The sequence below is a fragment of the Penaeus chinensis genome, chromosome 11 (assembly GCF_019202785.1).
Source record: "Penaeus chinensis breed Huanghai No. 1 chromosome 11, ASM1920278v2, whole genome shotgun sequence".
In the NCBI taxonomy this organism is placed as follows: domain Eukaryota; kingdom Metazoa; phylum Arthropoda; class Malacostraca; order Decapoda; family Penaeidae; genus Penaeus; species Penaeus chinensis.
Window position 1 is genome coordinate 11,166,951 of NC_061829.1, and position 12,500 is coordinate 11,179,450.

Below are 12,500 nucleotides of genomic sequence, written 5' to 3' on the forward strand. Positions count from 1 at the left end.
GCCGTTCCGAGTGGCGCTCTCCAATCTCCGGAACGGAATCGGCTCCAGTCTAAAAACGCATTAGGAGGGAGATAGGGAGATAGGCAAGTAAAAGGGGAGGGGGAAGGAAATAGAGAGATTGGCAGGGAAGGGGGCAGGGGGAGGAAGGGAAGGAAGGGGAGGGTGGGAAGGAGGGGAAGGGAAGGAAAGTGAGAAAGGGAGAGGGAGGGAGGGAGGGAGGGAGGGAGGGAGGGAGGGAGGGAGGGAGGGAGGGAGGGTGGGAGGGAGGGGGAGAGAGAGAGAGAGAGAGAGAGAGAGAGAGAGAGAGAGAGAGAGAGAGAGAGAGAGAGAGAGAGAGAGAGAGAGAGAGAGAGAGAGACAGGTGAAGTAAATCCACCTCGTGTAAGAAGGGGAGGGGGGCGGGATAGCGAGGACACGGCGGCACGTTAGCCAGGGCGGGCGGACGGGAGATCACATTACATCAGGTGACACATCGGCAGGTTATCCGTACTGGACTTCTTGCCTTATTGGGGGGGGGGGGAGGTGGGTAGGGAGGAAGGGAAGGAAGGTGGGTAGGGAGGAAGGGAAGGAAGGTGGGTAGGGAGGAAGGGAAGGAAGGTGGGTAGGGAGGAAGGGAAGGAAGGTGGGTAGGGAGGAAGGGAAGGAAGGTGGGTAGGGAGGAAGGGAAGGAAGGTGGGTAGGGAGGAAGGTAAGGAAGGTGGGTAGGGAGGAAGGGAAGGAAGGTGGGTAGGGAGGAAGGGAAGGAAGGTGGGTAGGTAGGGAGGGAAGGAAGGTGGGTAGGGAGGGAAGGAAGGTGGGTAGGGAGGGAAGGAAGGTGGGTAGGGAGGGAGGGAAGGTGGGCAGGGAGGGAGGGAAGTTGGGTAAGGAGGGATCTGGAACGGATGGTGGGAGGCAGGAAGGGAGGGAAGGTGAGAAGGGAGGTAGGAAGGGAGGAGGGAAGGAAAGGGAAGGGGAGGGAAGGGGAGGGAAGGGGAGGGAAGGGGAGGGAAGGGGAGGGAAGGGAAGGGAAGGGAAGGGAAGGGAAGGGAAGGGAAGGGACGGAGGTAGGGAGTTATAAGGTGAGACTCGAGAGGGAGGAGAAGAATAAAATGAAAGAGGCAGACAAACAAACAAAAGTTGAGAAGGAACAAGGACCAGGGCAGAGGCAAAAAATAATAGAAAAAAAGGACAAAGAAAACCGAAGAAAAAAGAATGGGGAAGAAAACAGACGAGAAGAAACGAAACAATCAAAACAGGCGAGTACATGCCCGCAAATGTAAACACTCACGTTCATTCAAATGCGTACGTGCCCTTGTACACGCCTTTCCTCTGTACAACATTCCTGAGATCACCTACGCCAAATATTTAAGCCGAAGTCGAAGCCGTTTCGAAGACAACGAACGAGTCGCCACAACAAAGATGGGCGGAGCGATTCCAGTTCGCCTTTGTGGAAATATTTGCGTTTTTGTACGTCCGTCGCTGAGTAATTATGGCGACCATACGACAATTACTGGATTCAAAAGTAATTGCCGACTTTTACCCTAATTAGACCTCATCAACGGGTCGTTTAAGTGAGGCGTGTATGATCTGGGGCATTTGAAATGAAACGGCCGTAATTTGAAGTGAGCGTCGAATATTTCCCGTGGAAATGTACGTAATGATGCGCCAAATACCTGGTGATAGAATTTCGATTTCTATGGTCCCTCTGGCCAATGGCTTTTATTCGCAGACCCGCGTCGGCCCCGCCTCAACTAGTTCGAATCGGGCCAGTGTGGCTTCAATGTATTATTTCATTATCCTAATATGAAAATGAAACCTCTAAAGCTTTTTATTTATCACCAATTTCTGAATCGCTAAAACAAATTGTCTACTGATTATCAGACAAGTTACTTCTGATCCTGAAAAAAACATACGGTTGGTCTTCAAACGTTTCGAACGCCACGGACAAAAAAAATGCATTACGCACCGCCGCGCACATTGTGGGGTTGATATGCACGCCGCACATCCATCATATTTTCGCGACAGATGAAGTATGAAGACAGCACGGCTCATAATGACGTCAGCTACGTACTTTGCCCCCACGACTTCCTTCCGGCACGAGAGAACGTCAGGACGACACAGAAGGACGCGGATCGGTGGGATGTGTCGCCAGCCCCCATCGAGGGTCGTCTTACATAAGGACTTCACAATGGGACGTTTCCTCGGCCCCCATGCCCGGCTCGTCTTGTGATCAAGCCCGAGTGGGGATGATGCCGAACAAAGGCACGAGGAAACGATGATAATTGCCTCATTAATCTCTAACCTTACTTAAAAACATGATGGAAAGGGAATCCCTAAAAAAATACTAAACATCTTCCTCTTCTAGGGATCTTACCTTTGTAATAGTACAGGCAGTACTCGGAGAGGACGAACCACCTCTTCTTCCAGAGGTGCAGGCCGTCGGCGCCCTGCTTGTACAGCCATCCCTGTAGCGTCACCTGGGATACCTCGGGGCGCCGCACTCCTGGGCTCTTCACCCACGAGCCTCCTGCCCGGCGTCCTCCACCCTGCAAGGCACCGGGAAAGGGGTTAGTCAACATCTTCCTGCAATTCAGAAGGGGGAGGGGAGGGGAGGATAGGAACCAGCAGCAAAGGGGGTAGAAAGAGAAAGGCCGGGAGGGAGGGAGAGGGGAAGAGGAGAGGAGAGGGGAGGGGATCAAGTTTCCGAAAGTGACAGCGCGGGGATATATTTTTTTTTTTCTATCTCTCTAAAACTAAAACTAAAAGACAAGCACGCGGAAAGATGCCACACACAGCGCCGACTTAGGGGCTGGGTCGCGCCAACACAAAGCCACACGCGGAACTACCTACGAGTTGCTCACTCTCCCAGCCGCAGATGCCGCCGGCCGGGCTGAGTGCGCCTCTCCGTGACCTGGGTTATCTTAGGTCCCGATCCCTCTCACCTGCGACCCACTCAGGCCCCTTGCGCAGTCCGGTCGTGACTTACATCGCTGTGTCCGGAGGTGTGTGGATGTGGGGGTAGGAAGGGAAGGGGGGGGGGCAAGACAATTAAGAGCATACGCACATTCGTTGTTGAGGGGAAAATAGGAACAAATACTGCATAACAGAATACGTAACTCTCCAACATTTGACTACATATATTTGCAACTTGTGAATAAATCAAAGTCCACACAATATACATACAGTGTATACATCTGTGCGTGTATATATAAATTATTTATCTATGCTTTTATTAATTCCTTTATTGATATGAAGTACGACAACCTTTCAATTACATCAACCTTGAAAACATGACAGAATTCGCCAGACTGAAACCATATGCAGTGAAACACCTAAACCTGTTGTCTTCAACCTGTGACGTCCCCCTTAGTCCTTTCTCTCTTCGCCTTCCCGTTCGAGGAAATATTTGCCGTTCATGACTTCTCCGTAAAAAATCTCATAATTGGAGGGAAGGGGGGGTTCCTATTTCCTCTCTCTCTCTCCCTCTCCCTCTCCCTCTCCCTCTCCCTCTCCCTCTCCCTCTCCCTCTCCCTCTCCCTCTCCCTCTCCCTCTCCCTCTCTCTCTCTCTTATTCACTCTCGCGATACCACCCTCAATCTTTTCTCTTTCTCTCTCTCTGGTGTGTGCATGGTAGGGGGAGGTGCGGGTGTATGTGAGCGTCTTTTGGTCTATGCGGGAAAGAGGGGAAAAGGGGGGAGGGGCAAGGGATGCGGAAGAAGAGAGGAGAGAGGAAGAAGGGAGGAAGGGAAGAGACAAGGAGGAGAGAAGAGAAAGAAAAGCGAAAATGAGACAGAAAAAAGGGAGGAAGGGAAGAGATAAAAAGGAGGAAGGGAAGAAAGGAAGAGACAAGGAGAGAAAGAGAAAGAGAAGGAGAGAGGGAAGGGAAGGGAAGGAAAAGTCCGACCTTGAGGATGAATGGTTGGCGAGGGAAATGAAAAGGTACCACCAACCTTTTCCTTTCGGCTGACCTACCGGCGGGAAGGTCGTGGTACTTCTTGAGTCATGGGGGGCCGGAGGCCATAGGTGGAATGGGGGTGGATGTAGGTGGGTGAGAGTGGGGGATGGGTGGATAGGTGGATGGGGGGGAAAGTGAGGGGATGGGTAGTTGGAATGAGGGTGGGTGAAAGTGGGAGATGAGGAATGGGGGTAGGCATGGGTGGGTAGGATGAGAATGGGTAATGGGGGTGAGGGTGGGTGGAAGGGAAGAGGATGGGGGGGGGAGGACACAGAAGGGATGAGGATAGGGAATGGAGGTGAGGGAGGGATGGGTGAGAGATCATGCGTGGAATGAGGATGGGAATGAGGGATGGTAATACATGGATGAACGAGGAGAAAATGAGGGCATGGGCTGATGGGGTATGGGGAAGTGGAAGGCCTTGGGGGTATTGGGCATGGGTATAGGAGTGCATGGAGAAGAGGGGGAGGAGGGGAAGAGATCAGGAGGAGGGCAAAAAGAGGAATGAAGTGTGAAGACCAAGAGAGAAGGGGGGGGGGGAGGGGGAGGGTTTGTGTCTCTTCCCAAACCCTCTCCTTCCCTTCCCCCTCCCCCTCTCGTCCTCCCCCCCTCCTCTCCTTCCTTCCCCCTCCCCCTCTCGTTCTTTTCCTCTACCCCCTCCCCTCCATTCCTCTGCCCCTTCCCTTCCCTCCCCCCCCCCTCCTAATGACCGCGCGGTAAATGGAAATAGAAAGGAATTCTATTAAGATGTGAGTCTTGTATTCTTGTAAGTCTTTATTGTTTGGTCAAACAAAGGCAAATGGTCCGTGAAAATGGCGGAGAAAAGGAAAGACATAACACGAGGGGGAATTTTTTTTTTTTTTTTTACGGTCTCTTATGTTCGTTTTCTTCCTTTTTTTCTTTCCCTTTTTCTATTTATATTATAATTTTTTATGCGAAATCTTAGTTTTCTTTTATTTTTATGTACTATGTCCCAACATACCCCCCCCCCCACACACACACACGAACACGAACACGAACACGAACACGAACACGTACACACACTCATGCACACACTCACTCTCACACACACACACTCATACTCACGCTCATACTCCTCGGCCATCACAGATTAACACACTTTCAACCATTCCTGTGCGTCTTAGTGTGGTAAGGCATGAGAGATCGAGAGAAAGAGCGTTGGCGTGACTGATGAAATCTATAATAGTTATGCCTCTTAAAGTGACAATCTCCATTTTCACTTTTTTTTTAAACTTTCGTGGCGGGATAGATAACGTTTTCTTTGACGACATTAACATAGCCAGTTTACAAGTGTGGTTTGTTGAACTCGTTGCCTTAAGAGGAAATCAATTATTTCGTTGCTGTTCACAAGATGATGACATTAGCGAAAAAAATACTAACGCAATGTCAACCTGCATCACCTACACAAAATTACAAACATAAAAAATAACTAACGAATAACTAATTAGTTCACATACAATTTTATAACGAACTTCGCTAAATAAACATTCAACGAATATTTTAATTCAAATAGAAATTTACTCGGCTGCAGCACTAATTAACAAACATGAGGAAAATTTAGCTTCATTTAAAAAAAAAAAACCGTTAGAAAACCGCATGCAAATCATACACTTAATAAACAGAAAAAAAATACCGACATCATTTCTTTTTCTCTCTCTCCTCATTAACTGATCAAACGGCTGACAATCTTTTCAACTGCTAACCTTTGCATTAACTATATACTTTCACATCTTCAACACTAATAAAAGAAAAGTAAAAGGACAAACAGGCTAATATTATTAACTTCATACTTGAGAATCGCACGAATTCTGTTCCGATGCCTTAAAAACAACTTAATAACTACAGTTATAATAATCAGCATATCAGTCATTTGGAAACCAACTGGATGAGGCGTTTTATAATTAAATAAAAAGCTTGTGAATTGCTCCTGTTGAAAACTTGTAAATGAGTGTGCTAAGCAATTTCCTATTTCTTGTGTGTGTGTGTGTGTGTGTGTGTGTGTGTGTGTGTGTGTGTGTGTGTGTGTGTGTGTGTGTGTGTGTGTGTGTGTGTGTGTGCGCGCGTGTACGTGCGCGTTTTTTTAATCGATTGAATATTTAAGTGCACATGTATAACGGTCGATATGATAATTTTAACTTAATTGACACAGCCACTCACATAGAAAGAATTTTCTCTTGAGCAATGCATATGTCTGCCAGCCAATAATAACCAATTTGGACCCGATATGTATTTTTAACCATCATCTTTATATTTAGCAGTCAACGGAAATCGAAGTGCCCGCAGCCGCTCAAAAAATCAGTCAATGGGTTGTAACGAATGAATGAGAACTTTATGACGACATTTCCTGGTTTTCTCCATTCTGTTTACTTCGTTTTTCTTTCTTTTTTATCTCATCAATCTCTTGGCTTTCTTTTATTTTCACTCACTCAATTCCCTCATTCACTCATTCACTCATCCACTCACCCACTCATCCACTCACCCACTCATCCTCTCACCCACTCATCCATTCACCCACTCATCCACTCACCCACTCATCCACTCACCCACTCATCCACTCACCCACTCATCCACTCACCCACTCATCCACTCACCCACTCATCCACTCACCCACTCATCCACTCACCCACTCACTCACTCACCCATTCATCCACTCACCCACTCATCCATTCATCCACTCATCCACTCACCCACTCATCCACTCACCCACTTATCCACTCACCCACTCACCCACTCATCCCTTCATCCACTCATCCACTCACTCACCCACTCATCCACTCACTCACCCACTCATCCATTCATCCACTAACCTACTCACCTACTCATCCACTCACCCACTCATCCACTCACCCACTCATCCACTCACCCACTCATCCACTCACCCACTCATCCACTCACCCACTCACCCACTCATCCACTCATCCACCCACCCACTCACTCTCCTCCTCTCTCTCTCCTCTCCCCTCTCCCCTCTCCCCCCTCCACCCTCCCCTCTCCCCCCTCCACCCTCCCCTCTCCCCCCTCCACCCCCCTCCCCTCTCCCCTCTCCCCTCTCCCCTCCTCTACCCACTCCCTCCTTCCCATTCGCATGCAAGCAAGGGATGCCCAGACGCATTGCTCCGTATTCCTTCATCAATCAAGACGCACTGAACCGCAAGCACATATAAGCAAAAAAAACACACACTTGGACTACACACACCACAGCACTCGCACTCACTCTCTCGCAGCTGACTACTCATTACGTTACACTTAGCTGTTCTTGAAAACCTCGAGGGAGGCGAGACAATTAATGACTCTGTCTCTCTCTCTCTCTCTCGCTTACTCTCTCTTACTCTTTCGGTCTTATCTCTTTTTTTTCTTTTTAGATACAAGATGGGACAGCTGGTTTCGAGGCGTTGGCACGCGTGGCGAGCATCCATTTTCGGGCCACCAGTTGTTTTCCAGCGTGATTTCCAACATCGCCGTCAACTCTGCCACCACCGCCGCCGCCACACCGCATAGGAAAAGTTGTCACGAAGCAGCAGGCCAGCATTAGTTCCATTTAACGCACAATTCTCGCCAAACGGAGGGTAACCTTCTTTTAAAAACGTTATTAAATCATGAGAACAGAAAGAAAGAAGCAGAAAAAAGAATATTGATATGATAGAGATAAAAGAAAAAAAAAATACTTAATCAATGATATAATAATAAATGATGTGTAATAAATTTATGTAATGATAAATAAATAACAATAACCGAAACTCACTCCCGTTCTCTCTTGATTTATAAAAATGAATTTGCGCGCATGAAAAAAAATCAAAAGAAATAAATAAAAAAAAGCTAGTGTTGATTCCTAAACATTACACTGCGAAGGACTGGGGGATTGCAAAGGTTTCCTAAGCTCATCTGCATAGCTCATGCAACAATGCCAATTCCGTCGCTTCCTGTACTTACCCCCCTTTTCGTATCGCTGCTGGAGAGTGTGTTGGTGTTCGGAGCTGAGGAGGTCGCCTCGAATCTGGAAAGAAAAGGAGAATTCATTAAAGAAAGGAAAAAACATCAGTGACAGTATAAACAGAGAGAGAGAGGGATTTAATTACATACATAAATACATACTACATACAAGCATAAATAATACCTATGTACATACATAGGCCCTATATAATTACATACATACATACATACAAACAAATGTACATGCCTAAATACATACAAACACACAGACAGACAGACCGACAAATAAAAATATGGATGCCGCGACAAGAAATCCTCCATACAACAATGTCCGCTTTAAAAGGAAAGGCACAACGTAAATTTTATCTGAAAAGGAACTGAAGACGGTAACTTTTCTTTCGAATTCCTGTAAAATAGCAAGCTTACAACTCTCAAAGAATTAAACAACAGTAACTTCTGCGCAAAGGCTGACGATTGAGAAAAAAGAAAAAGAGAAAACGAACCCAAGCGCGCACAAGCACGACCGCACGCATGCACGCACACGCGCACACAAGCGCGCGCTCGCGCTCTTCCTCTGTCTTTATCTTTATCTTTATCTTTATCTGTCTCTCTCTCTCTCTGTGTCTCTCTCTCAAACACACACACACACACACACACACACACACACACACACACACACACACACACACACACACACACACACACACACACACATATATATATACAGGACAGCCCGTGCCGTCACGTCTTCAAACTCTAGCTATAACCTTGACCTCCGCAGATGCTGGAGGCACATCATCTCCTAAATCTCCGAAATCTCGCTAAAAATAACAACTAAATAAGTAAGTGTGTAAACCATGTCGGGATTATTTTGCCGGTACATCACATTCACATCCCACAGGAATGGGAGGTAAATATAGGTCTACATACACACTATGTAAGTACTTACAGTGACCTTGCTTGTATGCACCGTCTAAACATTCAGTTTAAATAAGAAAAAAAATGTAAAGAAATACAGAATAAAAAAATAGTAATAATGATGATATTCCATATGTTCAGCTTACATTAACAAAGAAAAAGTCTACATACTCTGAAGTTCAGAGAAAACAAAATTCTGAGTGATCTTCACGGGCCAGTGAAAAGTGAGCTTCATAACCATGACCTTGAGGAACTTGTAGAAATATCAGCGTGAGGAGGTAGCGAGATTGACGCTATTGATTCTCTCTCTCTCTCTCTCTCTCTCTCTCTCTCTCTCTCTCTCTCTCTCTCTCTCTCTCTCTCTCTCTCTCTCTCTCTCTCTATCTCTCTCTCTCTCTCACAGACAGACAGACAGACAGACAGACAGACAGACAGACGCAGACACACACACACACACACACACACACACACACACACACACACACACACACACACACACACACACACACACACACACACACACACACACACACATACCATCACGTCTTCAAACTTCCTTCACGTATGGACGCTGTGGTTTCCCATGTGTGGAATAAAATCGGGTAATCGTGAACTCGGAGATGATGTGGCATATATCAAGTCCAAACGGGTATTACGGAGGAGGTGGAGGAGGAGAGAAGTGAGGAAAGGTAGAGGAGGGAAGTAGAGAAGAGTGGAGAAGGAAAGTGAGGGCGATAGGAGGGAGAGGAAGAGAGTAGAGGAGAGGAGGAGGGGAGAGGGGAAGGGTGCAGGAAGGAAGTAGAAAGAGATAGAGGAGTGGAGTGAGGGCGAGAGGAGGGACGGAAGAAGGTGCGAGGTGAGTTCATTATCTTGTGATCAGTCAAGCGACCAGCATCCCACCTCTCCTGCGCCCTCGACTTATAAACCACAAGCATGCTATTCTTGAAAACGAAATGGCCACGTTCATTCTGTTGTTGCACGCACGACTAACTGATAAGTAAATAGACGCATCTCTTTAAAAACAACTTCTTGCAACATTCGTGGCCGAAGGGACGACTCTCAATAACAAAATCATATTCTACCTACTTTCTACTTCCCTTTCTCTTATCTCTCTCTCCTTACCACTTCCCTTTCCTCAACTTCGTATTTACTCTCTACCCCCTACCCCTTCCCTTCCTTTCCTTTCATCCCCTACGATCTCTCTACCCTTACCCCTCTTCCCTCAGCCCCAACCTCCTGTCCATCCTTACCCGCCTCCGACCCTCATCTCTCTCTCTCTCTCTCTTCACCCACACGCCCCTCAGCACAGCACATGATGACCTGACAGCCGGGGATAACATCATTACGTCTGACAGTCTCCCTCTTGCGCAATTGTTCTGCTAATAGATTTTGTCTGCGTGGCATTGTGAGGTCGCTTCGAAGCCAGTCTTATCGCTAGTTAGTGGGGGTCCTATTAGGGGTCTTCTTAAGGATGTTCTTGAGTCTTCCTAGCGTCTTATAAACGCTTATTAAGGCTTACTAAGGTACCAATGCCAGGCTTGGATATTATCTGGCATCGTGAACACTGCCACTGGACGCTAACAGAGTAAAAGGGAAAAGAATTTGTACAAGTAGCTTGTTTTTTCAGAAGAGGAAGAGGAGGAGATGGAAGATAATGATTATGAGAAAAAAAAAGGAAGACGGTGAAAAAGGAGGAGGGAGGAGGAGGAGGAGGAGGAGGAGAGTGAGGACAACGAAAAGAAGGGGGAACATCAGCACAAAAAGGAAGAAAAGAGATAGAATGAAGAAAGGGCAGACGTAAACGAAAATGAAAAACATAGGGAAAAGGGGAATGAAGACAGAGAAAACGGGTACTTTTGAGAACACGAAAAGGAGAAGCAGAGAAGTGAGAACGATAAGGGGAAAGAAAGAAGAGAAAAAAGGACAAAGTTAAAACAAAATAAGGACAAAAATAACACAAATTCAAAAGAAAAAGACAATCAACAAGCACCTTCCACGAAAAACTCACGAATCCCTGACGCCCAACGAATCCCATCGCCCCCCTTCCCCTCTCTCCCTCCTCACCTATCCCCCCTCCCACCCTTCCCTCCCCACCTACACCCCCCCCCTACCCAGAAAGACGCGGCGCCCTGTGTGGTCCGCGCGTGAGTCTCCTGAGCCGCCGCCTTCGTCTCCCTCACGTCAGCGACTCAGCATTCCCGCGTCCACATGGACAGCAATCATCATTAGCATCGTCATTAGCATCATCATTAGCATCATCATTTGTAACCTCATTAGTATCATATATGGCATCGTCATTAGCATCATCATTAGCATCATCGTTTGCATCATTTACATCGTTTGCATCACAATTTACACCATTTACAATATCATTATCATCATTTGCCTCATAATTAGCATCATTTACACCATCATCAGCATCACAACCACCGTCGTGGGTCTCTGGGAGTTAATTACATTACGAGTTAATTACATTATGAAACTAGCGTCGCAGAATTTTTACGTGGGGGGGGGGGGGGGGGTTGATATGGGAAGGCGTGTTATCAAGAGCCGGGCGTAATTAAAAGTAATATCCGTACTAGAGATATCTATACGAGGGTTATTATGATTCCATACATCTTGCCAATTAGTTAAAGCAATGGGCATGCTTCGGCTCGCCGTTAACGTAACGAGATGGTTCAGTAAACGCAACAATTACATCCAAACTAGCGTGGTTGATGAACGCCATGATAAGCTATTCCTGACTGTTGGTCTTCACGGGAATAAACCATAAAACAAAAATAAATAAACAAATAAACGAAAATATCAATTAAATGTAGGGAAGACAATAAAAATGGATAAAAAAAACATACAATAAAACGGACCAACAGACAAATAAAGATGCAATAAAAATTAGATTTTATGAAAAGGTCAGATACCAAAATCCACATTTATCAGCCTCCTAAATCGACAAAGGAATGTACTTGGCAACCGCCGGCGACCCTGCTTCGAATACCTGCGTCTATCTTGCCCCGAACGTTACGATAATATTATGGATGATAACAGTACAAATAGTAACAATGGTAATGATAATGAGAAGGAAAATGATGATGATGATGATGATAATAATAATACTAAAAAACAATAACAACTTCAATGTTAATATCAACATTAATGTCAACATCCACATTAATAAAAAATAAGAAAAAATAATAAATAATAATATATGAAGGAATTCTACAGGGAATTATAAAGAAATGGGAAGAGGAGGAGAAGGAGGAGAAAGAGAAGGGGGGAGGGCAGAGAAAGAAAAGAAGGAGAAGGAGAAGGAGAAGGAGAAGAAGAAAACGATGATGATGAAGAGACAATAAACCGAGCTCGGCCATTCCTACCCATTCAACTTCCTCCCTTCCTGGAAAATCACCCCCCCCCCACTAAATAATAATAATAATAATAATAATAATAATAATAAAAAGAAAGAACCAATCCTGTCGGGTCTTTTTTTAACACTTTCCTGCAGAATAGATCATGCAGAGAACAAGACTGGAAAATGAATCGGCGAGAGGCTGTACCTTCTTGCTGCTTTTGTGTTTTATTATCGCAACCAAAGTAATTTCTGCAAATCTTCGATTGCTTTATACACTATTTACACACTTTATGCATTGCTTGTAGTTCTTGGTAAAGCAACATGTTGTTTCGTGGCCTTTTTTAAGGATCA

The 12,500-nt window shown here is 45.9% G+C and overlaps 1 protein-coding gene across 1 annotated transcript in view; it reads right to left on the bottom strand.

The window, feature by feature from the left end:
- Positions 1–12,500, bottom strand: part of LOC125030498 — a 54,764-nt gene that overhangs the window by 26,069 nt on the left and 16,195 nt on the right. Inside the window, exons 3-4 of the mRNA XM_047620548.1 lie at positions 7,886–7,949; positions 2,354–2,525 (exon numbers count right to left, since the gene is read on the bottom strand). Coding sequence (XP_047476504.1) covers positions 2,354–2,525; positions 7,886–7,949 — 236 coding nt within the window. The remainder of the gene's footprint in view (positions 1–2,353; positions 2,526–7,885; positions 7,950–12,500) is intronic.